At 63.4% G+C, this 13,036-nt stretch overlaps 3 protein-coding genes across 6 annotated transcripts in view; 2 read left to right on the forward strand and 1 right to left on the reverse strand.

Annotated features, from left to right (window-relative positions):
- Positions 1 to 1,674: 1,674 nt before the first annotated feature.
- DUS3L (dihydrouridine synthase 3 like) lies at positions 1,675 to 6,549 on the forward strand. The gene is made up of 13 exons (XM_039247638.1): positions 1,675 to 1,845; positions 2,525 to 2,798; positions 3,041 to 3,574; positions 3,908 to 3,949; positions 4,071 to 4,223; positions 4,489 to 4,605; positions 4,794 to 4,859; positions 4,932 to 5,042; positions 5,293 to 5,389; positions 5,528 to 5,603; positions 5,902 to 6,090; positions 6,176 to 6,304; positions 6,397 to 6,549. Exons 1-13 carry the CDS (start codon positions 1,748 to 1,750, stop codon positions 6,467 to 6,469), a joined length of 1,959 nt encoding a protein of 652 aa, XP_039103569.1. The 5' UTR covers positions 1,675 to 1,747; the 3' UTR covers positions 6,470 to 6,549.
- Positions 6,550 to 6,938: 389 nt separating this feature from the next.
- Positions 6,939 to 8,877, forward strand: PRR22 (proline rich 22). Its single transcript, XM_039247639.1, has 3 exons — positions 6,939 to 7,179; positions 7,278 to 7,340; positions 7,764 to 8,877. The coding sequence occupies exons 1-3, from the start codon at positions 7,050 to 7,052 to the stop codon at positions 8,858 to 8,860; spliced, it is 1,290 nt and encodes a 429-aa protein (XP_039103570.1). The 5' UTR covers positions 6,939 to 7,049; the 3' UTR covers positions 8,861 to 8,877.
- A 1,213-nt stretch (positions 8,878 to 10,090) lies between these two features.
- Positions 10,091 to 13,036, reverse strand: part of CATSPERD (cation channel sperm associated auxiliary subunit delta) — a 41,354-nt gene continuing 38,408 nt past the window's right edge. For all 4 annotated transcript variants that reach the window (XM_039247479.1, XM_039247481.1, XM_039247480.1 and 1 more), the window contains 2 exons: positions 11,383 to 11,540; positions 10,091 to 10,389 (listed from right to left, as the gene is read on the reverse strand). In XM_039247479.1, the coding sequence (XP_039103410.1) occupies positions 10,152 to 10,389; positions 11,383 to 11,540 (396 nt within the window). In that variant the 3' untranslated portion in view covers positions 10,091 to 10,151. The remainder of the gene's footprint in view (positions 10,390 to 11,382; positions 11,541 to 13,036) is intronic.

Consider the following 13,036-nt stretch of genomic DNA (forward strand, 5'->3'; position numbering starts at 1 on the left):
GACTGGCTCATGGGAGGTCTGGAATGAACTTGGTGCTTGAGTTGAGGGGGTGATGAGGAATGAAGGTGGGGAAGGCAGCGGGGGCTGGGTCCTGTAGGAACTTGGGGGGCGGCGGGGGAGCTGTGGTACAAGGATGGGCCAGTGGGGAGACATGGACAGATTGGGAGCAGGGGAAGGCCATGGTCAGATATGTGGCTGGGAGGCTGGGCTGTTGGGGGCAGGACAGAAGATTGATGCCTAGAAAGGGGATGGACTAGAGAGAGACTCCGGAGGGCAGGTGAGCAGGACACAGGAACCCACAGGCTGCGGGGTGAGCCCAGGGCGGGTGGGTGATTCCCTGGGCTCTGGCCCAGGACAGTGGGGCAGTCCCTGGGTCAGCAACCTCTGGGACCCATGGATTCAGGTGGATTTGGGATGAATGCCTGTTCTCTCTATTCAAGGTCAGAGAGTAGAATAAATGAGTTAATGCAAGAAAAGGGCTTAGATGAAGGAAACGCTCGATAATTGTTTAGTTCCTGGTTAACGATTAATACTACTGCATTATAGTAAGCAATTAATATTACATCATTAATATTCATATTGTTATCAATGGCCAGTCCACAGTCCCCTCTCCTCGCCTTACAGGAAGCCTTCCTTGATTGCCTTACACAGAAAGGGCGGGCCGTCATCACAAGGCAGAGCTAGGGAGCCCTTGGAGGCCCAGAAGAGGAGAGGCTACATTCAGGCAGGCCTCTGTGGGTCTCAGTTTCCCCACCTATCCATCTACCTCTCTAGGGGTCTGGGGAGCCAGGGGGATGGGGCGGGGAGACTCCTGGTGGACCCTCTTCGGACAACAGCACGGGCATCTTGCGAGGGAGGAGGGAGCTCCGACCCAGGCTCAGCTGGGCAAGGACTGCCCGGGCTCCTTCCAGTTTGGGATCCCAATTCCACCGCGTTATTCCCAGGCTGTCCTATAGAGGGCAGCCGAGGCCAGCGACGGGGGACAAACCGCTCCGCCTACACCTCGGCTCCCACTCCAGCGCTCGGGAGCAGGGATTCGTCTGTTTCAGTCGCTGCTGTAGCTCTGGCATCTAGGACAGCACCTGGCACGTGGGCACTCAACTAATTACCTGTTGAATGAATGCCCCCGCGTAAAAGTAGTGGAATTTAAGTTTGTTTAAAGCCCCAGCTTTAGAGTTGTTTTTTTAACATTTATTTATTTATTATGTTTTAAATAGTTTATTGTCAAGTTGGTTTACATTTATTTATTTTTGAGAGACAGAAGCAGGCAGAGCACAAGGGGGGGAGGGGCAGAGAATGAAGGAGACACAGAATCTGAAGCAGGCTCCGAGCTCCGAGCTCCCAGCTGTCAGCACAGAGCCCAAGGCGGGACTCGAACCCACGAACAGTGAGACCGTGACCTGAGCCGAAGTCCGACGCTTAACCCACTGAGCCACCGAGGCGCCCCGTTTTAAAGTTTTTCAAACACTCCTGTGGGCTGACTGAGGCCCCTCGGGGGCGCCTCGCGTGCGGCAGGAGAGTCAAGAAGCATCTCCGCGCCCGGCAAACGGCTAGGCAGAAACACCGCCCGCGGGCCCCGAGGCCCCGCCCCGTCCGGCGAGGCCCCGCCCCCGCGCGTCCGACGCTCGTACAATGGCGTCACTTAGAGCGCCGGCGCACATGCGCATCTCCCCGGCACGACCGCGGAGACGCACTCGCGACCCGGAAGGCCTTCCCACCACACTCCAAAGCGGGCGTGAGGGGGTCGATGGCGGAGGGAGCGGCGGAGGCCCCAGCAGAGAGTGGTGGCGGCGGCGATTCAGGAGCCAGCGCGCCGGAACGGGGGGTGGCGGCCATTAAAGCTCAGTGAGTCGCCGGGGCCGGGAGAGAACCTCACGAGCCCTTCCCGGCACCTGCAGGCGGTGTCCTGGGCGACGGGGCAGCGGCCCCGACGGGAAGCTCGCAGGCTCTTCAGTCGGGGTCCGTCCCACCGCCCGCGGGGACCGCGGCACCTTCGGACGCCGCACGCGTTCGGGGCTGTCACGTGCGCCGAGGACCCCACGGCGCCTGCCGGGGCGGGCAGGGTTTGCGGCCGGGGCCGCGGTGCGTGCTGGGGACTGTAGTCTCCGCGCACCGCGGGAATGGCCCTGGGGCACCTCCAGCCAACCTCAGTCCTGGGCAGGGGCTTGTGTGTGTGAAGCGAGGGCCGTGGGGCGCGCTGGGGAATGTGGCGGCTGTGGCCACGTTGCAAGGCATGCAGGGACACGTAGTTTTCTCTGGCCGAAAGTGGTCCAGGGACGTTGATGTCTGTTTGTAGTTTGGCTCAACACTGGGCAGTGGGACCCAGGGACAAAATAGGTCCTGCCTGTGGCCTCGAGGTGCGCCAGGGCCCGCAGTTGGCAGGTTCTCAGCAGTGCGCTTCCCATTAGCAGAAGCACGTAAGCAGGGACAGGTGTTCTCAGCCCCGTTGCCCATCGTGCATTGCGCCTGAGCACAAGAAAGGACTCCCTCCACAAGCCCTTTCTCCCTCCGCCTCTGCCGGCAGATACCTCACCACCAAGGAGCAGTTCCACGAGTTTCTGGAAGCCAAAGGGCAGGAGAAGCCCAGCCAGGAACCCGAGGCAGGAGACCCTGGTGGCAATGACCTGGTTGAACCCGAAGCCAAGCGGATCCGACTGGAAGATGGGCAGCCGGGGGAGGCGGCTGAACGTGGGGAGCAGCCGCAGGTCCAGAAGAGAGCCCGGGGCCAGAACAAAGGCCGGCCCCACATGAAGCCCACCCAGTATGACAAGAACAGGCTCTGCCCCTCCCTGGTCCAGGTGAGTAATTGTCACTTGAAAGTCCTAGAGTCCTGCAGTCCGAGCCGCTCCACCCCCACTCGATCTTCAGGAAGTTACGTAGTGAGTGTCCTCATTATTCCCATCTTCCAGCTGGACAAACTGAGGCTTGAGGATGGTGCAAACGCGCCCAAGGAGGGGCGGGATTTGAGGTTCCTGCCCAGGCTGCCTGGCTGTCCCAGCCCCTCCCCGTCCTCCCTCATAGCCTCTTCGCTTCCATGCAGGAATCAGCCGCAAAGTGTTTCTTCGGTGACCGCTGCCGCTTCCTGCATGACGTGGGCCGCTACCTGGAAACCAAGCCATCAGACCTGGGCCCCCGCTGTGTACTCTTTGAGACCTTTGGCAGGTGTCCCTATGGTGTGACCTGCCGCTTCGCTGGGGCCCATCTGGGACCCGACGGCCAGAACCTGGTGCAGGAGGAGTGGGTCCGGGCCCCGCCCGTGCGCAACGGCCTGGACAAGGCCCTGCAGCAGCAGCTGCGAAAGCGCAAGGTGCGCTTCGAACGCGCTGAGCAGGCCCTTCGCCAGCTAAACCAGGGCCAGGTGCCAGGCCCTGCCCCCGCTGCCGAGAGTCCCAAGGGCGCGGAGGCCGAAAGCACCCCTGGGCAGGACAGTGGTGACACCGGGCAGGACAGAGTTGACACCCAGCGGGCCCCCCCAGGGCCAGATGCTGGTGGCCTTCCCAGCGGCTCCGTGTGGACCCGTGGGCCGCTGACGGATGAGGATGTAGTCAGGCTGCGGCCTTGTGAGAAGAGAAGGGTACGTGTTGGGGGCTTCTTGTTCAGGGCACTGGTAGCGAGGGGACAGAAAGGCTGGATGGAGAGTCAGGGCTGGGATGGAGAGACAGAGCGAAAGGCTTCCTGGAGGAAGGGGCATCGGGGTGCGGTTTTGACAGTAGAGTTGAAGCTGTGCAACAGAGGAGAATGCCGAGGATGGATCAGCGGCCCTCACAGGGCCTTGACTCGTGCAGAGGCCGGGAGGCAGAGGGCTGCTGGGCTGGGCGGGGCCTGTGCTGGGGGGCTTGGGGGGCACCCACGAGCCCCCGAAGGCCAGGCAGGAGGGGCGAGCTTCGCTGTGTTTGCTCCCCTGCAGCTGGACATCAGCGGCAAACTGTACCTGGCCCCCCTCACCACGGTAGGAGAGTCCGCCGGTGCCGAGCATCCGCCCCTGCCTGGCGGGTCCCGGGGCTGGGGCAGGGGTCTGGGTCCCTCCACCTGTTCCCTCCTCACACGTGGGTGTTCCCAACCCCCCACAGTGCGGGAACCTGCCCTTCCGGCGGATTTGCAAGCGCTTCGGGGCTGACGTGACGTGTGGGGAGATGGCTGTGTGCACCAGCCTGCTGCAGGGCCAGACGTCTGAGTGGGCTCTGCTCAGACGCCACCAGTGTGAGGACATCTTTGGCGTTCAGGTTGGTGCCACCCGAGGGGGGGAGGGAGGAGGGGCCCTTGGCTGCCTGGTTTTAGAGCCGGGTTCGAGGTCGGGTCTCCAACTCAGTCACTCCCAGACCCCTCTTGTCTCGGCCGTGGGCCAGAGCGCAGACCTGATGCCCCTTAAAGGGCTGAGGGCCTTGGCACAGGGTGGCTTCGGGAAGACGAGGCCACTGTCCGTGTCCCGGTAGTGGGCAGGGGTGGCCTGGACCAGCTCTTCACCTCTCACTCTGCCACCTGCCGCAGCTCGAGGGCGCCTTCCCAGATACCATGACCAAGTGTGCCGAGCTGCTCAACCGTACCATCGACGTGGACTTTGTGGACATCAACGTTGGGTGCCCCATCGACCTCGTGTACAAGAAGGTAGTGGCTGCCGGCCCCCAGACCCCCATGGTGTGGGTGGGGCGGAAGCCCGGGACCTGGCCTTGCTCCCTGCTGAGTGTCTGGGGCCCCGCGGGCGTCAGCGGGCCCCGGTTCAGCTAAGACAGAGAAGGGCGTCAGGTGCGGCCTGTGTCCCGCACTCGCTCGCTCCAGCCGCCTGTTTCTCCCAGGGCGGGGGCTGTGCCCTCATGAACCGCTCGGCCAAGTTCCAGCAGATCGTCCGCGGCATGAACCAGGTACGCGCTTTGACATCCCTGCCTTGTCCCCGGCCCCCCCCTGGGTCCCGCTGACCTTAGTCATCGTCACAGGTGCTGGACGTGCCCCTGACTGTGAAGATCCGCACGGGCGTCCAGGAGCGCGTGAACCTGGCACACCGGCTGCTGCCCGAGCTGCGGGACTGGGGCGCAGCCCTGGTCACGGTGGGTCTAGGGGCACGAAGGGCGTCAGGGCCCAGGGAGCGCCCGGCGGTCTTTTCCTAACGGCCTGTCTCTCCCCATTCCTCCCTCCTGCTCTCTGGCTCTCCCTTCATTTCTGTCTGCGTCTGTCTCTTTGTCTCTCTGTCTCTCCCTCTCAGCCCGTCCCTCTTGATCTCTCTGGGTCTCTCTTTCTCTGTCTGAACTTCCACCCCCTGGACCCTCTCTCCCTCCCCGCGCATGGCTTCTCCTTCAGCTCCACGGCCGGTCTCGGGAGCAGCGCTACACCAAGCTGGCCGACTGGCAGTACATCGAGCAGTGTGTGACGGCGGCCAGCCCCATGCCCCTGTTCGGTGGGTCCCCTGTGCTCGCTAAGGCCATGCGCCTGGACCCACCCCCCACCTGGGACCCTCCCCTGCCCCCCATGGGTGTCGCTGGGCTGGCAGGAACTCCCCTAGAGCGCCCCAGGGACACCAGCCTCTGTCCCTCAGGAAACGGGGACATCCTGTCGTACGAGGATGCCAACCGCGCCATGCAGACTGGTGTCGCCGGGATCATGATCGCCCGGTGAGTGTGCTCTGTGCGTGGGGGCCACAGAACCAGCTGGAGGCAGGAAGGTGCTGGCGTGTCTGAGCTTCGTGACGGCACCCGCCGCCCTCAGCCCCACTGCCTCATTCCACACCCTCTGTCCCCAGCTGGTGGCTCTGCCGGGATCCGGGGCAGAGAGACGGGGTCCCACCTGCTGGCAGGGGGTGGGCATCGGTGCACTTGTGGGTTGGAACTCTGGGGCTTCAAAGGTCGGAGGAGCGTAGCTGGGAGGCAGGGACCAGCGCCCCGGGCTGACGGCCCCCCGCCCCGCCCGCAGCGGCGCCCTGCTAAAGCCGTGGCTGTTCACGGAGATCAAGGAGCAGCGGCACTGGGACATCTCGTCGTCCGAGCGCCTGGCCATCCTGCAGGACTTCACGCGCTACGGCCTGGAGCACTGGGGCTCCGACACGCAGGGCGTGGAGAAGACCCGCCGCTTCCTCCTCGAGTGGCTCTCCTTCCTGTGCAGGTGGGTGCCAGGCCCTGCCCACAGGGGCGGGGGGCGGTGCTTGTGGAGGGCTTGGCCTGACCCTGCCCCCGCCCCGCCCCTGCAGGTACGTGCCTGTGGGCCTGCTGGAGCGGCTCCCGCAGAGGATCAACGAGCGGCCGCCCTACTACCTGGGCCGCGACTACCTGGAGACGCTCATGGCCAGCCAGAAGGCGGCCGACTGGATCCGAATCAGGTGCCAGGGACCCGAGGCACTGCGGCATGGGAGGCTGGGGAGGGGTGGTCAGCGGGCCCCAGGCCTGACCCTGCCCTCCGCCCTCCGCGCAGTGAGATGCTCCTGGGACCCGTGCCACCCGACTTCGTCTTTCTGCCGAAGCACAAGGCCAACGCGTACAAGTAGTCGTGGGGGCGGAAGGGGCCCGGGGGTCTCCTGCTGCACGAGAAAAAAATAAATTTTATTCTTTTAAAACCCAGGCTTTTCTGTCACCCCAGGCTTCCCCATCCCTCTCCGGTCAGCTGTGTCTCGACACCGGGCTGCCCCCGTTCCTCTCGGTTCCCTTTTCTTTCTCATCCACAAGTGTCCCCAGCTGCCGCCCCCATGGGCCCAGCTCTCTGTCGCCTGCTGCTGCCGCTCACGAGGCAGGGGGTCTCGGCCTGAGTGGGTGTGGGTCCAGGCGGGCTGCCTGGAGGAAGAGGGTCTGGCACACGCCAGAGCGTTGCTGGAAGGCAGTGGACAGAGACGGGGCCCGCCCTTCCCTCTGGCCGCCTTGGTTTCTCAGCCTGCTGTCTGGCCACCCCCCCACCCCGCCCCCTGATACCCGGAATCCCGACCAGTGGGCAGGCCTCAGCCTGGAACCCGCCGCCCGGAGTAACCAGGCAAACAGAACTCTGCAGGACTCCGAGCCTGTTCTCCGGGTGGGCCGTCTGTGCTCCCACCTGCTGCCCTCCTGGCCTGCCCGGGCCGCGCTCCCTGCCTCCCCATGCAGCACCCCAAACCCTTCTACGCGCCCACAGCTCCCCAGGAAGTCTTCGGCCCCCGGGGCCTCGATGGCACCGAGGGCCCAGGCAGCCAGCCCGTCCCCACCTGCACAGAGCCTCTTCCCACTGTGGGTACGAGTCAGAGGGCGCTAGGTGTGGGGCGGGTGTGGGGGTGCCTGGCGGGGTGGGGGCCAGGGCTCGGGACCCCGCCCACCTGCTTTTGTCTCCAGGTTCCTCCAACCTGTATCAGCCCCTAAACCCGGAGAAAGAGGTGTTTCCAGCCCCTCCGGCAGGTACCGGCCTCCCCACAGTCCTTGATGAGCACTCGGGGGTGGGTTGGAGCGGTCGGGGCCTGTCTTGCCCGCGCCCCTGACCCTAAGCGGCCCCCGGAAGGTAAGGCCTGTGTCTCGTCCTTCAAGGGCAAAGCCTGTGCTCCCTCTTCCCAGACAGACCCCCCCCCCGCAACCAAGCCTAGCGCCCCTGACTCCCAGGTGGGTCCCCAAAGGCCAGTCTGTGTCTCCTGTTCCTAGATGGGCCCTTCAGCTTGGGCTGTGTCCCGCCCCCCTCTCCCCTCCTCCCCCACACCCTTCCCCTCACAGGGGTGTCTCAGAGGTGCTCTCAGAGCCCCCTCCCTGGCCTGCACCCCCTCTCCCTGCACACCTCCCCTCACGGGGGTCCCAGAGCTGCTCTCAGGGCCCCTCCCTCCCTCCCCGCAGGCTTCCAGATGGCGCCCTGTGGGTGCTTCTTTGACCCCCGCATCTACCGAATCGAGTGGGCCACCACTGACTTCGGCCAGTCGTCCCTGTACAAGCTGACAGCGGTGGGCGGTGGGGGGCCACCCGGGGGTCCGGCGGGGGTCCCCACCTCGCCAGGCACCTACCTCCTGGAGCCCCAGGCCTACCTCAAGGCCCCCGTGCCGGCCCCACAACCCCCGCCCTACCCGCATTACCCGTCGGTGCCCGGGGGTGCCCAGTACCTCGTGCCCTACTTCCCCGCCGAGGGGCCGGGCCCGGAGGCTCTGGGCTTTGTGGGGGATGGGGGCCCCCCCACCTTCATGGAGCTGCCCCCACCCCTGCTCAGGGAGGGCCCGGGGCCGCCTCCGCCCACCCCCAAGGAGAGCAAGCTGCCCTCCTTGCTCATCACGCTGCCCGCCGAGGCCGCGCTGCCCGCCGGCGCCTACGGCCACCTCCAGGGCCGCCTCAGTCAGCTGCACGGGCCCGGCGAGCCCCTGGCCTTCCCCGCCCAGGAGCCGCAGGGCGGCGGGGCCGGGCCGGCCCTGCTCTGTCCGCCAGGCCCTGGGGAGCCCAGGGTGGCCGAGGCGGAGGCGGCCCCGTTGGGGGCCGGCGAGGCCCGGACCCCCGAGGCGGCCAGGGCCTTTGTGCTGCCTGAGAAGGTGCTTCTGGAAGATGCCATGAAACTCTTCGACTGCTTGCCGGGCAACGCGGAGCGCGAGGGGTCCCCGCGCAGGGTCCCCGGGCCGGCCCTTCCGGACAGCGGGGGCGGCGGGGACGACTCGTCCAGCGACATCCGCTCGCTGCACCTGCCGGATGAGCTGCTGTCCTTTGACTACAGCGTCCCCGAGATCCTGGACACCGTGTCCAACGTGGACTACTTCTTCAACTTCAAGGCGCTCGATGAGGAGCCGGCGCCCCGCCCGGGGCCGCCAGCCGCCAGCACCGCAGCCCCCGCGTGGCGACCCGAGCCGCCTGGCAGGAAGAGGGCCGGCCCCTCAGCCGCCAAGAAGGGGAGGCAGGGAGGCAAGGGCAGGCAGGCTGCGGGGCCCCGGCAGGACCTGGGGGCTGACCCCCATTAAAATGCATTTGACCTCTCGGCTCCCTGTCAGCTTGGTGGCATAGGGGCCCGGGGACGGTGGGCTGAGGCTGGCTGTGGAGGACCGTCCCTGCCTTGTCGCAGGGGGTCGCTGGGTCACATGGGAAGGCCCAGCAGCCCCTCGGCACCTCCTAGGTGCTGGGGTTCCGGAGCTGAGCTGGGGAGGCTTAGAGTCCCCGGGGATCCTAAATCCCTCCTCTCCAAATCCCAGAAATTGGGAGTCAGCCAGCAGGAATGGGGGCTTCTGTCCGTTTCTGTAAGGATCTGTGTTCCAAGTGGTGGAGAGGGGGTTGCCCCTCACTCCTCTCCCCCTGCAGAGGAGGAAGGATCCTGCGCCAGGGCCTGGGCTGGGTCTCCAGGGCCTGCCTTGTTGGGCTCTGCTGGGGTGGCTGGGGGGCCCCCTCCCTGAACCCTTACTCCAAAGCTGGGGAGAGACAGCTGCTGGGACCGTGCTGCGGGCCGTGTGGCCGAGTCTGTTCCTACGCCTGGCCCTGTACTGCGCCAGGACAGAGAAGCCCGGAGCCCCCTTTCCCCCCAGCTTCCTTCTGAGCCCCCCTCTCCCCACAGCCCCAGTTGGAGTATCTTTGAGACTAAACTCCAGGGCACTCGGCGAAGGGAAGTCCCTGGCAGATGATGTGCACATCGTGTGTAGGTGTGCCCGGCCCTGCCTGCGCACGCGTGTGTACGTGCTGTCCATACGTGTGTGTATTACAGGTATGCACATCTATACATGTGTATGGGTCCGCACGCTCGTGTGCTCATGTCCTAGGCAAATACGCACTGGGTGTATAGGTGTATACGTGCACTGCACGCACATGGCTGGGAGGGTGTGCGCACACAGGCCCAGCCGTGGACACACATGTATACACATATGGATCCGTGGGAAGTCTTCCAGACTTGTCCATGCACATAGCAAAACATACACGTACGTGTTTGCACACACAATAGGGCTTGTGTCCCGGAAATGGAATCCCACGGGCCACTGTCTTCTACAGGCTTCCCCCACCCGTCCGTGGGCCTGGTCCTCTGTGGGACATGTTGCTGCATCTGCTTTTAAGAGGCTTGCCTCTCACCTCCCCGCCCCCCCATGCCTGTGCTCGTTCACGTCTCCATCTGCCCATGATGTGGGTGCCACGTGCAAAGGAACTTGGACGTGAGGCTGCGGAGGGAGGCAGCGAAGGCAGGGGTCAGGAGACACACGCCTGAGACGCGCTGCCGCTGCCTTTTTTCCAGAACGCTTTATTTCAGGACAACTCGGCCCCGCTGGTGTGCGCTCAGCGTCTGCCTCGGGAAAACGTGCAGAGCCGTCTGCATCTCCGGCACAGACTGACCCAGAACTCCTTGAGCCTGAGGCCCTTCTTGGTGTGCAGCAGCTTGGGGACCATGTGGGCCAACCACACGGACAGCAGGATGGCCATTATGAGCGGGATGACGGTGACCGTCTTGGGGATGATGGACAGGGGCAAGGCCCCGTAGACGTAGACACTGAAGGTGGTTTCCAGGTGACAGTAGCTGCAAAGGGGTGGTTGGTGTGAGGCCACGTGTTTAAATGTGTTAAAACCCAGGGGCGGGACAGCCGGGCCCCAGGTGCTGAGCTGGGCCCCCGAGTGCCGCGCGCGTCCGCTGCAGCTGCCATCCGCGTGCTGTGGTGACAGTCTTACTGTTTTCCCTCGCATCATCCCTGCCCTCCCCTCCTCTGGGGACAAGGCGTCCCCTTGACGCCATGCCCAGGCTCAACATAGGCAAACAAAGCATCCCATTGCTGAATGGAAGTGGAGGGCCGGATGACGGGGCCACAGGCACTCAGCAGGCAGGGGAGGGCAGGCCAGGAGGGAAGGCATCCCAGAAGAGGGGACCCAGCATAGGGGAGCCCTCAGCGGGGCTCAGCTGGAAGTGTGATGCAGAGAGAGGAGCAGCTTTGGAAGGTGGCCTTTGTATTTGGAGAAGACAGATGATGCAGGGGGAGGGGGTGGAGACTGTCCCATAGTCCCCTGTCCAGTGGGAGCTGCTGATAATCTAGACCCGCCCACCTAGAAGTCTAGTGCACGTGGGTGGTGAACATTTGGAGGGGGCGCTGACTTCCATGGAGTAAATTCTTGGTCTGTAGCTGATCTCAGGCTACTGATGCGAAGACAATTAGCTTGCAAAACCCCTGCACATTTAAGAGTCAGCTCCTGTACTCCACCAATGGAATGTGGCTTGAAAGGGGTGATTCTGGTCCCCGGGGGCAGGGATGTGGCCGCTGGTCATTGCTGTTGCCCCAGCGCCCAGCATGGGCTCTGAATCAGGACTTACTTAACGAGTGAACAAATATCTCTCAGAACATAAAATATCATCCTTCCCAGGGACAGTCTGGGCTGCCGGGAAAATTGGGGTTTATCCGGGACCCGCAAAGGGGAGGGAGAAAGGTGGGCCCCTCACATGTGTGTGGCCTGCCCCGGGAGGGCCGGCCATCCCCCCCCGCCGCCCAAGGCTGCTGGCGCGGGGTGATTCGCCCCTGCTCACCTGTAGTACGGATCCACGATAGAAAGGAAGAAGATGTAGATCCCATTCCTTTGCTCAAAAATAACCTTGTTTGCTGTTGGGCCTCCCAGGATCTGATACGGGACATCTGGCCACTTCAAAGGGGCGTCATCGTTGAGGTCATGGCAGCTGATGTAGTTCTGGGAAGGACAGAGGTGTGGCCACTGGCTCAGAGGCGGGGAGGGCCCTCCCACCCCCAGAGGTGCCCCCCCCCAGAGGTGCCCCGCTGACAGAGGTGCCCCGCTGCGAGTGGCCGCCTGCGGCTCACCAAATGCTCGTGGGAAGTGGGGAGTCCAGGGCCAAATGCTTGGTGGGCAGGTGGTTCGTGGACTTCGTGGGGGGTGGGGGACGCTGTGGTTGGCTGCTCGGCCTTTATCCTTCCCTCCCGCTTCTGGGCCTTTCCAAGCTGCAGGGGCGGCAGGCTTCCCAGAATTCCATACTGTCCTGAGTCTGGGTCTGGGGGTGACGCAGGCGCTGCCAGTTACACGCACAATTGGTGTTGGGGGCTGAGGCATGCCCCCCCCACCCCACCTGGCAGCTCAGAATGTGACCTTATTCGGAGATGGAGTCTCTTTCAGGTTAATCCAGTTAAAACGAGGTCCTTAGGGTGGGCCCTGATCCAATATGATGGATGTCCTTATAAAAGGGACATTTGGACACAGCGTGCACAAGAACGTCAGTGTGAAGACAGAGGCAGAGATTGGGGGGTTTGTCTACAGGCCAAGGAACCCCGAAGAGGGCCAGCAAGCCATGAGCAGGGCCTGGAGGGACTTGCTCTCCGAGAGACAGCATGGCCCGCGCGGGGTCCCATATGCCTGGGAAGCTGCCCCGGAGCTGGGAAAGCATAAATCTCCGGTTCACAGCGGTTTTGCCACGGCAGCCCCGGGCCAGCTAAGACACCTGGGAATTGCGAAGGGAGAGAGGAGGCACGGCCATGGCGTCAGGATGTGGTTGGGCGGTGGCAGGAGCTTTTCTGGCCTGTCTTCAGATCCCAGGATTTCATATAAAGGGGGAGCTTTCCTGAACTCAGCCCATCAGGAACAAGGGACTGCCCTCCTGAGCTGGACACCTCACTCTTTTGCACTATTTGCTGGTGGGCCCAGAAGGGAGGGGGCTGGGCTCGTAGACAAAAGAAGAGAAAGAAAATTTTTTTTTTTAATATTTTTATTTATTTCTAGGAGAGAGAGAGAGACAGCGTGAGCAGGGGAGGGTCAGAGAGAGAGGGAGACACAGACTCTGAAACAGGCTCCAGGCTCTGAGCTGGCAATCAGCACAGAGCCCGATGCGGGGCTCGAACCCACGAACCGCGAGATCATGACCTAAGCGAAAGTCAGACGCTTAACCGACTGAGCCACCCAGGCGCCCCGAGAAAGAAAATTTTTAAAGCAAGAAAGCCAAAATAATGGTGAGCCCGGCAATATATGAAATAAAGGACGGGGCACCCGGGTGGCTCAGCTGTTTGAGCATTTGGCTTGCTATCTGCCCAGGTCACGCTCCGAGGGTGGTGGGATCAGGCCCCGAATTGGGCTCCGCACTGATAACACGGATCCTGCTTGGGATTCTCTCTGTCTCTCCCCTCTCCCCTCTCCCCTGCTCATGTTCACTTGCTCGCTCTTTCTCAAAAAAAAAAAAAAAA

Source organism: Hyaena hyaena, unplaced genomic scaffold (genome assembly GCF_003009895.1).
Source record: "Hyaena hyaena isolate Hyena2069 unplaced genomic scaffold, ASM300989v1 scaffold_296, whole genome shotgun sequence".
In the NCBI taxonomy this organism is placed as follows: Eukaryota; Metazoa; Chordata; class Mammalia; order Carnivora; family Hyaenidae; genus Hyaena; species Hyaena hyaena.

Coding starts and splice junctions, on each gene's coding strand:
- DUS3L (XM_039247638.1), top strand. CDS start 1,748: ATGGCGGAGGGAGCGGCGGAGGCCCCAGCAGAGAGTGGTGGCGGCGGC. Junction 4,606..4,793: donor TCGACCTCGTGTACAAGAAG/GTAGTGGCTGCC, acceptor TGTTTCTCCCAG/GGCGGGGGCTGTGCCCTCAT. Junction 5,390..5,527: donor CAGCCCCATGCCCCTGTTCG/GTGGGTCCCCTG, acceptor TCTGTCCCTCAG/GAAACGGGGACATCCTGTCG.
- PRR22 (XM_039247639.1), top strand. CDS start 7,050: ATGCAGCACCCCAAACCCTTCTACGCGCCCACAGCTCCCCAGGAAGTC. Junction 7,180..7,277: donor AGAGCCTCTTCCCACTGTGG/GTACGAGTCAGA, acceptor TTTTGTCTCCAG/GTTCCTCCAACCTGTATCAG. Junction 7,341..7,763: donor GTTTCCAGCCCCTCCGGCAG/GTACCGGCCTCC, acceptor CCCTCCCCGCAG/GCTTCCAGATGGCGCCCTGT.